Below are 14,810 nucleotides of genomic sequence, written 5' to 3'. Positions count from 1 at the left end.
TCCTGCTCTCAGAAAAATGATCTCATGGGTTTTCTTTTCCTCCTGATGAGCAAAAAAAAAATCTATCAAAGTTGTCAAAGTAGGGAATCAACAGTGAATTACTTATTTGACAACAGCAAGGATCAAAATTTGTAAACCAAAAGGAAATTGTAGAACTAATATGAATTCAACTTCTTTCACTAGGTTTCATTGCCAAAAACTGAAAGTAATGAGCTTACCAACCCTACAAGCCACCATAAAAACTACTCTTTCAACGTATACAATGTCAATAGGATCACTAACTTGGAGAAGACTCACACATGGGTAGAGCTAGTAACATAAGACACAACAACAGTGATGTCATCAAGCTTCCCACCATAATAGCGAAACCCAGCATCTAGAGCAGCTTTGGCAAATGGTGTCTGCTGGTGCTTATCCACTGCTCGTTCACGAGCCAAAGCTGCTATCTGCTTAGCAGTTACTTCGGGACTGAAGCCAGATCTTAAAGCATGAACAACAGCAGCAGTAACCTCATTATTGTACAAGTTATCAAATAACCCATCTGTTCCAGCGACAATGACATCACCTGGTAGAACAGGAATTCTGAAAACCTGGGCATATTATTCCAAAATGATAGCTAGGTCAGGGGCATTGAGTTGTGACTAGTAGAAATCATTTTAAGTGCTATAATTTGATTTAAGGTCCTACTGAAGTCTTTCAAATCTTCTTTGGAAGAGAAAATCCCATTTCGTCATCTCATCAAACATGAACTAGATAAAGAAAAGAAAATAGAAAACATCTGGCTCACAAGAAATTCAAAAACTAAATCACAAGAGAGCGGATATGAACATATTTTCTACTGCAACTCTGAGCAGCAGGCCATTTAAGAAATGCAGCCAAATGGGGCCAATGATCAAGTTTAAACAATTTTAGTTTTATTTAAATACAAAATTAACCTTTAACAATACAAGATGCTAAAAAGAGCAGGAACAAAGTCAGGATTTTCTATGCAATTCAAATATATTGTTTTATGGTCAAAAAAGAAAGAAAAAAGAAACACTATGATCAATCCCTTGTATCATGGTGGAGTAACAAGTCATCAACTAACCTGACCAGAACTCGGCAGATCACCATCATTACCACTCTCCAATTGATATGTAAAATTGAAACCATGTTGCTGCACTGGGGAATGGAAGACAGTGCAACCATCCCTAACCACTATGAAACCACTGTCCCCCAGATTTATAGCATGTATTCCCTGTCGAGAGAAATAAAGTAGATGAAACCACAAGGCACATGCTCTGCTTGCTAAAATCATATTGGCCTATTTAGACACAGGCAACCAAGCTATCCAACGTGCAATTAAAATCAAACCATAGATAATTTTTTTAGAACCACTAAAAATAAGGTCTATTTAAGTATAAAGACATGGAACCAAATGATAGCAGTTGATGCCCTAAGACACAGATGGAGATATGGAAACAGATGAATGTAAACAAGAAAAGAAATCATAAACTGAGACTCAAGAACATTGGCTGAGCTCCAAGCATAGGTGTATGCAGCAAAAATACAGTACCCTAAACACTATAGACCCATTCTAGCCAAAAGAAGAAGAAAGATTTCAATATGTTCTCGCAGTCAAAAAGTCTTCATGCTAAGTTCACAGAAAATCAATAACGTAGCAAGGACTTCAATTTTCAGAAACGGAGAAACTCTGCATCATACAACCATGCCAAGACTTAATCATTTTTTGTGAAGAAAATAAATTATATGATATCCCAACAAAAGGAATTTCATTTCTTTCTTTCTCTTTGTTTTGGAGGTGGGCAGGGATTTTGTGGGTGAAAATACACAGATACAAACTTCAAATGGTTCACATACAAAATAAACCAAATTTACTGTTTTTGGTCACACTAAACTGCTGTAACCATCCTCGAGATCAACAACAGTAAGAAGCTTACTTCATCCAGCCAAAATCTGTGGAGCACATCAGGTGGAGTTCACCAAACCTTTCCAGTTATAAAAATCAATTTAAAGTTAATAATGAAGTAGAATTTAGAGAAAACTTTCTGTTTCCTTGAAAACTCACATCCTAGCAGACCTAGCCCTCATCAACATATGTCAAAGAAAATTCATCTAAAGATCATCTCATCCCATGCTTGTTAACATAAGTAAGTGCAAGCCTAGCCTTTGAAAGTGAAAACAAACCTCCTTTGTAAGGGCAATGATGCAGGCTGTTGAGGATCCTTGTGATTTTGTGCTTGAATGGGCCCTCTCTAAAACTCTGGCTGGGTCAATGGAACCCTTGGGTTCATCCTGAATTACTGTCACTGAATTAGACATAAGTTCACGGGCAAATTCTCCAGCGTCAATGCCAACTTCTGCCCAGCCACCTACGCCATCAGCTACACCTATGGCTTGTTCATTGGCACAAATGAAGTGAGCATCCTCTCCCCCTGTTTCTTCCTTAGCAGGATGCGGCAGATAACATGACCCTGAAACTAATGTCAAGGTTTTCTCACCAGGAATAGCTCTGAAATCAACATCAAAGAAGCAAATTATGGAAATTGAGGACAAGCAAAGATGTTGTCTTAAAAATGCCTGAAAGTAGAAAAGTTTAAATCATATTGTAGGCCATTCTTTTAAGATCATGTTTAAAAAAAAAATGCAAAAATGGACAAAAGGCAACATATGAAAATATATAGAAGATAAGAGAGGACATACTGTTCAGGCAAACTTGCAATCTGTTCATCCTTAGAACCACCATCAAATGAAACATCATGAGCAGCCCCAGCACATGAACACAACAAAGATGAGGTGTGAATACTTTTGATCTTTGGACCAAAAGGCGGGTTATATTTGGTATTTCTCTGCATTGCATCACAAACATAGTATCCATATACAAAACGATTGTTGGTTTGTTCTCGCTTTCTCAAAGTCATGCTAACTTTCTGGCAACTGGTACGACTTCCATCAGGAAAATAAACCCCAGTAGGTTTTAAGAAGTCCAAGCCATTCCCACAACTTGCTACTAACTCATCCACATAAACATCTCCAAAAACAGCCTTGGAACCAGACACAGCCATGGTTTTTGCACTAGTACAAAGCTGGTTCAGCACAAACCTATTATCAGATATCAAATTAATTGAATAAGGCAAAAACTGAGTCAACCCTGAATTGGCAGACAACAATTTGCGCTGTCTAAGTAGTGAACTGGTTGGATTGCACAACCGAACTCGTCTTCCTGAAATTGCCCTTCGAAAACCAGTATATATTGCTGGGTTTAGCTTAGAAAGCACAACAGGTGGCATCTTAACCCCTTAAATCATGTTCCCTTAGTTCAATCACTCTCTGAGAGAATGTTGAACCTTGAATGGCACATAAAAGGTTACACATTTACACCTATCAGCAATTAAATCTAGTTCTTCTCCAATGAAGCATATTTCTTTCAACACCTGAAAATAGCACACCAAAGAGAGGTATATAGTTTAAAATTATCTATTCAGGCGTGTAACTAAGATGAATAAAACGCGAACAAAATTCAAGAACAAAATAAGAAAGAACAAAAAATGTTCAAATCACCTAAAATGATAACATAGCTCAATAAATCATTAAAAGTTTGCACCTTTTCTTAATGAAGACAAAACGTAGCTAAATCTGAAGACTCACAATACTGAGAAAGATAATTCACAAAAACTGAAACATTCCACAACTACCTAACAAGACAAATCGAATTAAAAAGGAAACCAAATGCAAAAAGGAAAAAAAATAAAAGAAAAATGTGAAAATGAACCTGTTTTCAAGTGGCTTGTGGCGGTTAATCTAACATTATTCGATACCTGAACCTTAGCTAAAGCTATTATTGATTTGAAAATCCTATGAGAAAGAAAGAGAAAGACCCGAAAGCTTCGACTCTCCCTGGATTGAAGCTCCGAAGATACCCCGGATCCGATTCTTACGATCTCCGGAGCTTCTTCTCTGCCTCTCTCTCTCTCTGTGGATGTGCAGCTCGCGCGTAAGCTTCACTTATTACAAGGGAAGGATTGCACGTGACATATTTTGGACAGCAAACTCTACGTTGGCTTAGATTAATGGACTGAAATAAACCCTGAAGTTATCGAGGGAACGGCCATTTCGGCGTCAATTGTAGGGCGTTTTGGGAATTCGATACGTTCAATTCAAATCTGCAAGCGGGTGACAACATCGAAGGGCCTTCTCACTACCCTTTTTTTTTTAAAAAAAAAAGATTAAAAATCACCTAATTGCTTGGTTTCGAAGCATGGGCCCCACAAGAGTGAGAAAATATGAGGTGGCGGTCAGTGGTAGGTTGGTGGCCTGAATAATTAATTTAAAGGACAGTTGGGGTTGGAGCACAAACGTACGGTCGATGATGCGGCGAGTTGACGAGCGAGGAGGTCCGTCCATTTTTTGCAGTTTTGGTGGTAAGTGCACGGTGGTGGTGGAGCCGATGTTACAAAGTTCGAGAAGTTCATTGTTTGGCAGGTGAAAATCTTGGTGCAGTGTGTGGATAAGATGCTCCTCTACAATGTTCAAGTTTTATTTTAATGGAAATCGGACAAGTCTTTGATAAAGACGTTTTTGTGTTTGTCTTTTTAACTTTTAATCAAAATAAGTTACATTGTGTTTATAGGTTAACTAGGAAAGCAACATAGATTCAATTACAGAATTAAATTTTTATGGATAAACTTTATTTAAATTATTTTTTGCGATTTTTAACTTTTTTTTATATGACATCTCTTAGTTTTATTTTTCTCAATGGATTTTTTTTTTGGTATGAATAACTTCTGTTCTTATGAAAAAAATTAAAATAATGAGAAATACATGTGGAGTTTATTAATTATTTATTCATAGGGTTGGTTAAGTATTTGGATAAAGTATAGGTAAGTAAAAAAAAAAAGATATTTTTTTGGAGCATTTTTTTATTCAAATTGAAATAAAAAAAACAACTAAACTTTCATTTTCAATTCAATAAAAAAAAATTGTTTTCTCAGACTGGCTTACTAAAGCCACCAAAAAAGACTTAGAAAAAGGTAATTCTTATCTCTCCCTGGTTTTCTTCCCAAGACAAAGGATCAATTTTTTTTAGTGGCATATGACCATGATGGGAGGGGATATGGGCCATTTGGCTGTGCGACGATTATCCTACAAAAGTACAAAATGATTCCATCCTGAAATTGTCCCTTTCCTACCTGATGGCCCAAATATAATCTAAGGGGTCAAGTTCACCTGTCAATATGGGTCAGCCCGGCCCAACTCGGCCCTAGCTCTTGTCGATTGAAAAAATATAAGACGGTCCGGGTCAGCTTATTTTTTTATATGTGCTGTAAAATCTCCCATCCAGCCCACCTCTTACTAGCTCATGAACTGAGTTGGGCCAACTTATTTTTTTAAAAAAAAAATTATTTTTATAATTTTAATTAATAAATTTTTTATTAAAAAAATTATTTTATGATTTAATTCATAAATTAAAATTATTAATTTAATAAGTAAAAATTAAACATATTAAAATATATAAAATAAGTAATATTATTGATAATTAAATTATTATTTTTATATAATTAAATACATAAAATTATTAATTTTTTTACTCATAAAGTTGACCCGCCCTAGCTCACCCCAATCCATTAATTTGGTGGGTTGATCCATCTAAACTCGATTTAAATATAAATTTAAATTTTCATGATCAAATCCACTTCATATTTAATGAAAAATGAGTTGACTCAATTGATCAAGCCATTTTGACAGGATGCAATTTTCACTGAGAGGCGTTGAAATTTGAAACCCTCTTCGGCCGCTTTTGCCCTAGTTAACCTGAACTGGGCCTCTCCAATACCATGACAAAACAGATAAAGTAGGGGAAGACACGAGTCTCTCAACAGAGATTTTGTCTGACAGATGTAACAAATTTGCAAATGCCTGTATAGTTTGAACCTTTAAATGTTTCTAACATTCTATTAAGGGCAACGGACATAAGAGATAAACATCTTATTGATTGGATAATTATTGCAAACAATCCTTATAATTACATGACTTGTCGCTGTTGCCAACTAATCAAATACACATTCACATAACTTGGCGGATATTCAAAATACTAGATACATACAACTAGAGACAGATATTGGATTTTTACAGACTAGAAGTTTATTAACAGGGTAGAAGGTCAGGAGGTGGTGGCGGCAAAGTTTGCATTTTGCCTTTCCCATTCTTCACTAGAAAAGCCATAGAGAGTCCCCATGTTGTGTGCACATCTTGATGGCAATGCATGAACCAAACTCCTGAAAGAAAAAAGGAAAGAGAGCCCATTTCAGTTTAGATAATCAAGATGATTATACAACGGAATAACCAAAATATTGCATGAAATTTTGAAGGTTCAGCTAGCAAATTCACCTGGATTGTCAGCTCTGAATCGAATAACAGCCCATCCACCTACTGGCACTCCAACAGTGTTTCTATAGGGAGGATCGTAGAAGTTAAGAACTGCAGTGCTGGAGTTAAAATTGCCAAGCCCTTTGCCTAACAGGTAGAAGCTAAAGCCATGAAGGTGAATAGGATGGTTCTCGGTTCCCACCGTGCCAGTGTCTTGAAATATGACTTGGACAGCCCAACCATACTCTAGGACACTAACTCGAGTCCCAATAGCTGGCTGTGTATCTACGCCAATGTTATTGGGAGCCTCGTTCGCAAAATCATACATCTTTTCAGGCTTGTCGGGGAAATCTGTGCTGTAATATCCTTCTAAGTTGTTATAGTAAGCATTCAAAAGTGAAACCCTTGGTCTTCTAAAGGTTATGTTGTTAACAGAAGCTGCGAAAATTCCTCCATTAGGCCCCTGGCATCTATCAGCATCAGATGAGTTGCAGCTGAACACGTTAAGCCCGATTGCAAAAAACAAGCTTTTGTCAATTTTCAAAGGAACGTCAATCGGAGACCAATGTTGGTTCGGGTATAGACTTTTGACCTGGTCTGCGAATGCTTGAACAGATTCAGTGTCATTTGCATTAGGTAGGATGGGTTCATGAAGTATCATCGACCTTCTTGAACATGACTTTCGAGCTAATTTGTCTACTTCCACTGTGGGTGGTGATGCAATTGACTTGGTGTGTGTAACATAATTGAGGATTGCATAAGATGTTTTGTTCAAGAAGGGGACGTTTTTTGCTGGCATGTAAGGGGCCATGGCCATGTAGTATTTTCCAATGGGCTGGTCTGCTTCAATTAGAACATTGTAAGTCTGACCCGGAGTCAGCATCAGAACGAGGTGTTGAAGGGTTTTGTGTACTCTCCATCCGTTTCTACAACAGTCATAGTATGGTTAGCCACCCCAAAAAAGTGTTCCATGTTAAGAGCTGCATTGATGATTCTGAGAAGATACTTCTTCCCCTTTGTAACACTAACAGTGTACACGTCTGCATAAAATTAAATGAAAGGAACCACTTCATATCAACATTTAACAGCAAAGAAAGACTTAACATTGTTGGTTCAGTGAATTAAAGATGATACCGTCTCTGGAGCAGTTATGGAGCGGACCAGGACGACCATTCAAAATGTAGGCATCTGAGCTTGGGGGACCTCCTCCTGATTCTTTCACATGTCTTTCCAAGTCCTGGATGTCTCGAAGCCAATACTCTCCTATCAAAACGCCGACAAAAGCATTGCAAATTTCTGAAACATATTTGTAAAAATCCCAGCAGCCTAAGGAGTAGCTTGGTGGATTAGAAATGGGCAAAGAAGTACTAGAAATTAAATACCTAGAACAATCACATGCTCTTCAAAGGGAGGCTCAAACGGATAGCTAACACCTTGCTTGGGGTAGATAATGAGGGGACCATGAACTGTTGCTCTTGGCCACGATATGTGAGCGTGCCAGAAGAGTGTGCCTCGCTGGTTGAGCAAGGTAAACCTGTATTTGAAACTCTGGCCTGACTGGATTGGACACTGTGTTATGTAGGCAGGGCCATCAGACCAGCAAGTTAGCCTTTGGCGAACTCCATGCCTTTCATCAGAAGCCAAATCAATATATGTTACTGCTATACATAGTAGCAATGTGCTGTACTAGAGGGAAAAAAACAGAACCAAATTTACTGACTGAATTACTTACCAGTGAATTGAAGTATTATATGGAGTACGATTGGTGACCTTGACAACCACCCTATCATCTTCTCGAGCAGAAATCTTAGGTCCAGGATACATCCCATTTACATTGACAACAGTTGATGTCTTGCACAGTTTTGCAATAGAAGCTGTTTGAACCTGTTCATTCACTGAGATATTCATTCCAATCTCTAGGACAATTCACAACTCACAAGATGCTGAAATTGGACATCATGAGTGACACTTAACAGAAATATTTTCTAGATAAACTGCCATTACCTCTGGCATCTGATAGATAATTTTCACATGACTAGCATATTTAAGTTATTCTGGGTAGTGACATTGCCAGGCGCATCGACTTCCATATTAGTGTAAGGAATAGCATAACCCAAAAAACTATAGTCTCAGCCACAACTTTTTACTTTCAAAATAGTTACAGAGAATTTTTAGTTTGAAAAACAGAATGAAAAGTTGATACTGAGACCGGGGGCCCTGCTTAATCAATAAATCGACAGCTAGATATTAATGCTGTCTAGCAACTGCAAAGGGGGGAAGCATCAGTCCTACATTATCCACGACGACCTAGCTTTTTTTTTCCCCTATTAAATGCTATTAACACAGGGTTGCATCAAGAATCACCTTTAGTTCATAACATCTTGTAACACTCCCTTTAGGCCATGCTTCAAGAACAGCTCCATTAATGAATAAGAAGAAAAGAAGAAACAAGAAAAACCTGCAGCAACTTTTTTGCGTCTTATTTTTGGGCATGTCCATCCACACACACAAAAAAGCTTGAGGACCAATTTATACAGACATTTTGGTCACTAAAATCCATGTTTAGCAGTTGAGAAAGAACCTACTGCTAACATTCTTGATCGTAGGAGACAAGTTTTGGTCATCCAGGCATAACACTTATAAATGATTCTGTGGTTTGGTAGACCGTCGTTGTATTGAGCATGTAAAAAGCTATGGTCGTATGTGTTTCTAAGTATCATCAGTTTGTTTCCTAGTATTTGGATTGTTTGAGACTTTCACTGCCCTGCCACCTGGCACTTAATTTAGAAAGCTGAAAGAGTATAATTATGGACTTGCAATAGTTATGTACTATTTTTTCTGGTCCCAATATATAACTACTATTAAGTTACATTATAATTAAAAATTTTAAACACGATTGATTAACAAGACATGAGAATGATAAGAAATTAATGAATTTGATTTTAAGATTATCGTATTTTTTATTTTAAACGTATCAACGCACTTAAGATACAAACTACGTTTAAATCGAATATAACATATTTAATTTGTTTTAATTAATTATATTATCATGTAAATTAATAACTTCCAATATCTATGGATTTCTTCTGTAACCATAGCCTGTATCAGATATGGAGAAATATTCATTCCCTTGGTTTTAATGGAATCTCTCTAAATAACTTTAAAAAAATCATGTAAATTAATAAAATACGACTTATTTATCCGATTTATGATTCTACTTAAATATACTAATCGTGTTTATATAAATTTATCGTATCATATAATGCATGCAATAAATATATTCATGTATGTTTTTAAAATCTTGAATTATTTAAATAACTTTATCGTCTTTATATTCATCCATATAAATAATTTTTAAAAAAAAAATTCAAACTAAAACAACTCAAATTTAATCTAACGAATGTTACTCTCAACCGGATAATTTGAAGTTTAAAGTTGAAATCTCTATTTTTCTCTGTTTACTTCCCCAAAAAAACTCTTCAATAATGCTAGATTTAAAACTCTAGAAAAAGGGTTTTTATTGGCTTTACACAATCAAGGGCCTAAGCCTAATTACTTCTAACAATCATGCATAACACGATTTTTCTTCTTAACATAAAACAAAGTCAGAAATTAGTAAATTCCATTCAAAAAAACAAAGGGAATCACAATTTTGCTTCCTTTTTTTTCCTTCTTTTATTTTAATTTCAACTTAATCAAAGTAAAAAGCATGTGAAATCAATACTATGACCCGACTGAAAACTTGTAATAAGACTGCAGAAGAACAAGTAGATAAAAAGAAAGAGCACCACAACTTGACAAATTCTTAAATGTGGCGTGTGTTATGCTTTGTTTAACTTAACTACTACCGAGATTAAATTATTAAAAAATTCATCAAATTGCAGTGAAACAGTACAACGGAAACAGACGTGGAGAAGAAGAGAAAGACAGCTAAGGACGTAAGGATGGCGGCTAAATACAGAGTAAGAGCACGTAAGAGGGCAGGTTTTTCCCTGAAACTGGAAAACGACAAGGACCAAAGACAAGATCAGATTGGACTTTGGGCGTTGGGATCAAGGGGCCACGCCCCCGCTCCCGCTCGTCAACCAACAACTTAGCATTTAAAACCTTGCTACGAAGGATCAGTGAGATGACGTTTTCATGGGGTTTATGTCTTTAGAAGATCAGAGAGAGAAAAAGAAAGGGGGGCCCCAATAATATCTGCATTTGATTTCCTATCTCCCTATCGTGCACATATGAAAATTACTCTACATTACATTGCCGCACTTACTGTTCTCCTCTTTGTGGTCCAGTGACAAAGCAATTCAATTCTGCCAACCTCTCTCTCTGACTACATTTACTCCTACCTTATCTCAAAGGAACAAAAAAGGACTTTCGCTCTTCAACGAAGAAACCAGGCAGGATTTGAGAGATACATTCCAGTATCCAAGTCTTCAACTTTTTTCCTTTGATGGGATTGCGAGATGGTTTTTACAGAGCTTTCCTGAAAGTGTCCAGGTACAAATTTTGTAAGCTTGGAAAGAAAGCTTAAGTTTCTGTTCTTTTTATCAGGGTTCCACCATAAACAGACCTGATCCTCCAAAGAGAATGGAATACAGCAAAATAAACATAACAACAAATTTAAATTAATTGCAAATATAATAACAGAGTGGTTTACGGTTGACTTGGTTCAAACAAAGTGGAACCTTAATTCCAGTCCACTGATCAGATCAACCAAAATCCTTCCATTTTCAGCAATTTGCCAGTCCACGTTGGTATTTCACTTTACTGCTAATTTCCCACTACATATCCGTCTATGCCTGGAGCTACAAGTCTAAATAGCCAAAATACATCCCGTTGCTGTTTTTGTTGATGTTTCTTCCAAGCTTTGATAAACCTGACACAAAGAATGTCGGAATGCCTCCACTTACCAAATATCATTGCAGGGATGTTGGTGTTCCTTTTTTTTTTTTTTTTTTCCAGCTACAGCAAACTTACACATCCAGCATCCTAACACATCTGATTCTTGAATTTACCTTTTACTACAAAGGCTATACTGGCACAGCAAAGTCATTTTCTCCATTGTCACATAGAAGGCAGCAGAACAATAAAAAAGACCCCAACTGCCTCTTGATGGCTTGATGCTAACCTCCACAATGGCAACTCTTTATGGAAAATTATATCTTACAATCGTTATCTTCTGCAACCTCGAAATAGTTCAATACCATGGCCCTGTACAATTTGTATTTTCACCAAAGTCAAACGGAGAAGAAAAATTCTTGTTTCTCCCAGGTCATGAGCTCCGTCCAATGTCCTTGCCAGTAAAATCCCCACCTCCAAAAGACGCTGCTGCGGCTGCAGCAACATCAAGTCCACCTCCAATGGAGGTAATTAGAGCTGACAGGCCACCATTGGGGCTGCCACCAGCAGCCATCCCCAATCCAAGGAAATCAAGAGTAGTTTGCTTAGGACCAAATACAGGAGTTCCCATCATCAATTCCTTTAATCCTGAACTTCCATCACAAGGAAGCCCAAGTCCGAGCCCTGCTGGAACAGAGGCATTCTCAGGCTCAACTTGTCTCTGACCCCATTGTAAACTATCTTGCTGTTCAGATGATGAAGATGATGAGACTATACCAAAGCCACGAAGCAAGGATGCATTGGTTGCTGCTGCTCCCATCTGAGCAGCTTTCTGCAGTAGTGCTGTGGCAGACATAGCAGGTTGTGGCGGTGGTGCATACTGCCTGCGCTCTTGCCCTGCAGTCCCGAATATTGATGAGCCATGGTTGGTTGAGAGGCATAAAGAAATTGGTTCAGTGGATGTAGATGGAGCAAGGTCAGCTGGACGATCTGGTCGACCCATAGCTCGAATTAAGTCAGTGAAAGCCGGAGGTTGTGGAGGTTGTAAGCTCGTAGATGCAGTTGAGGATGCAAATAAGCTAGCAAATACACTGCTTCTGCTGCCACCATTGCTACCTGAGCTGGTGCTAGTGCTACAACTTCCATTTAGTCCAGCTGGAGCTGGTGCTGGAACCGGAGCTTCTTCCACAATAGGAGTGGGATTTTCTGGCAACTCTACAACAAGAACCAAGAGAGAAGGGAAATAGAACATTAGGGGACCTGACTTAAAAAGTCTGAAACATAGAGGCATGGAAAGTTAAAAGACTATCTTTATGGAAGAACTTTTAAAGCAAAAAGCAGAATCAATAATGGTTTCCTTTCTCTAAATCCACTTCTCTTTTCTTTTAGCTTTTGAATCACTTTGGTCTTTCATCAAGATTGCCCAAATTGAACCTCACAGTTTAGAAAATGAGTTTATTTTAACTCCTTCCCTTCCCCTCCCAAATCCCAGTCTCAAAAGCCCAGTTACTAAAACCTCCAGAAGACAACAAAGACCAGTAACAGACAAAAAACGACTACACTCCAAGTTCATCCAAAGACATAATAACAACAAAAAAAAATTGTCTTTGTTTAATTTAAACAAAGTAAGAACCGACAAAATTGATAATTTCCAAATTCGGTAATATATAATACTTACCAGAACTTCGAATTGGCAAAACTGAAGAGGATATCACACTAGTTGACTGAGGCAGAGTTGGTGCAGCTGGAGCTGGAGCTGAAGCTGAAACTTGCACTGGTGCTGATGCTGGTGCCGGTGCCGGTGTTGGTGCAGGCGCAGGTGGTGCTGATGAATCCACAGCCTGAACTTTCGGGTCCGATTCCGAACTGGGATTCGCCACCGCCTGATTCTGATTCTGAGGCTGAGGATGAGTTTGAGCTCTAGCACTCTCCTCCGCCAACGCATCACAAAAAGCCCTGTGGGTGATAAAACTATCCCTCCTGAAAAAGAAAAGAATAAAATTGACAATCAATCCCACGAAAATATCCAATTTTTCCCAATAAAAATCGAATCTTTAAATCGTTTTCAATACCTGGAAAATAGAGTTCCACAATCACATTTGTACTCCCGAGTACCACAAATCTTAGAGTGAGCTTTCCAATCAGATTGAACGGCATATTTTTTAGAACATTTATCGCATTTCCACTTTTTTTCTCCATGTTTTCTACAGAAATGTTTCTTAATTCCCGTAAGATCGCCTAACGCTCTCGATGGATCGTGATGGACACAGGAGGGCTCAGGACAAACATAAACTCTCTTCTTCACTTCCTTACTCGATCTCTGCCTCAGCTTCCATGGCAAATTATGACCTCGTCTATGAAGCTGAAGATTTTGGTCCCTTTGAAACCCTTTATTGCAAATTTCACAAACGAATCGGTTCGTAGCTAGAAGAGTCTTTGGAGATAAAGCAATCACCTCAGCATCTGGATCTATACCAACAAAAAGAAAATGAGATGGATAACAAAATAAGATACAAAAAAAAATTAAAAAAGACAAAAGTCTGGCTGTTTATTGATTATTGGATAGTTATTTTATGGTACCTGGCATTCCAGGCAGGTTACGTTTCTTCTTGGTGGTGGATTTGGGAGGTGGGTTTTGGTTACCGGAGGATGAAACGCTAGCTTCACCGGAAGCGGTAGAGGAATTATCTAAGTCGACCGGCATGGCTTAAAACAGAGTTTTCTTCGAAATCAAACTACTAGACAAAAAAAAGAAGGTGAAAATCTAGAGCATTTATCTCTCAATTCTAAACTATCTTTTTCATACACAAAGCTGGTATTTCTTCTTTTCTTTTCTTTTTTTTTTTTTGCTTTTTTTCTTTCTAGGGCTTTGGTTTTAGGTCTTCCTCTCCTTTTATCTACCAGTCAATCTGCTTTTCTTTCTTTCTCTTTAGGCCACCTACCAGCTCTCTGCTAGCTCTCTGACCAAAATTCACATTACCCAACGGAGCTCAATCATTAAACCCAAACACTGAAAACCACCTCTTTCAGCTCTAAAGCTTTAAAGTTCAATCCAAAAACCCAAAAAAATAAAAACCCCAGAAAGCAAATCCAATCAATAACCCCTGCAGCTGAGAGATCCAACGGTCAAAGCTGAATCAAAAACATAACAATCTAAACTACACCAAATATCTCAATAAAACAGAGGACAAGAATCAGATATGGATATATAAGGCGGCTTAAAAAGCACAGAGACAAGAGAGAGAGAAAGAGAAAAAAAAACATAGAGACTTCATGTGAAAGTTTTTGGAGAAAGGAAGAGAAAGAGAGAGATCTTGCTAAAGTTGTTTGGTCTAATTGCTCTTGTTGGCTTACTTTTCAGAACAGAGAAGAAAAAACAAAAGAACATATATAAAATAAAAACCCAGTAAAATATATATAAAGAAATTGTTTAAATATTTGTGTTAAGTGAGATTGATTTACTGTTAATCTAATCTTATTACATTGTTTAAGAACTGAAATGAGTTTTGGGATTTTATTTTACCGTTTACTTGTGGGTTTCGGACAAGTTGTCGGGGAAGGGTTCCTGTTTTGTCGTGTAGCGAACTGGTCTGCATTCCTTTCGC

General features: G+C 37.6%; 2 protein-coding genes and 1 pseudogene across 3 annotated transcripts; all 3 read right to left on the bottom strand.

The window, feature by feature from the left end:
- Positions 1-161: 161 nt before the first annotated feature.
- Positions 162-4,152, bottom strand: LOC18610969 (Protein phosphatase 2C family protein). Its single transcript, XM_007046934.3, has 5 exons — positions 3,773-4,152; positions 2,704-3,434; positions 2,188-2,512; positions 1,088-1,237; positions 162-590 (listed from the first exon to the last, which is right to left on the bottom strand). The coding sequence occupies exons 2-5, from the start codon at positions 3,288-3,290 to the stop codon at positions 294-296; spliced, it is 1,359 nt and encodes a 452-aa protein (XP_007046996.3). The 5' UTR covers positions 3,291-3,434; positions 3,773-4,152; the 3' UTR covers positions 162-293.
- A 1,845-nt stretch (positions 4,153-5,997) lies between these two features.
- On the bottom strand, positions 5,998-8,156 carry LOC18610968 (laccase-6-like; annotated as a pseudogene). Its single transcript, XR_016027847.1, has 5 exons — positions 8,137-8,156; positions 7,901-8,047; positions 7,501-7,766; positions 6,388-7,406; positions 5,998-6,275 (listed from the first exon to the last, which is right to left on the bottom strand). The product of XR_016027847.1 is annotated as a laccase-6-like (transcript).
- A 2,813-nt stretch (positions 8,157-10,969) lies between these two features.
- LOC18610967 (zinc finger protein GAI-ASSOCIATED FACTOR 1) lies at positions 10,970-14,585 on the bottom strand. The gene is made up of 4 exons (XM_018129937.2): positions 13,786-14,585; positions 13,278-13,674; positions 12,884-13,185; positions 10,970-12,420 (listed from the first exon to the last, which is right to left on the bottom strand). Exons 1-4 carry the CDS (start codon positions 13,907-13,909, stop codon positions 11,639-11,641), a joined length of 1,605 nt encoding a protein of 534 aa, XP_017985426.2. The 5' UTR covers positions 13,910-14,585; the 3' UTR covers positions 10,970-11,638.
- Positions 14,586-14,810: the final 225 nt, after the last annotated feature.

This window comes from Theobroma cacao, chromosome 1 (genome assembly GCF_053813885.1).
Source record: "Theobroma cacao isolate CCN51 chromosome 1, ASM5381388v1, whole genome shotgun sequence".
In the NCBI taxonomy this organism is placed as follows: Eukaryota; Viridiplantae; Streptophyta; class Magnoliopsida; order Malvales; family Malvaceae; genus Theobroma; species Theobroma cacao.
The sequence above is the reverse complement of the archived record's forward strand: the minus strand, read 5'-3'. Positions and strand labels throughout refer to the sequence as shown.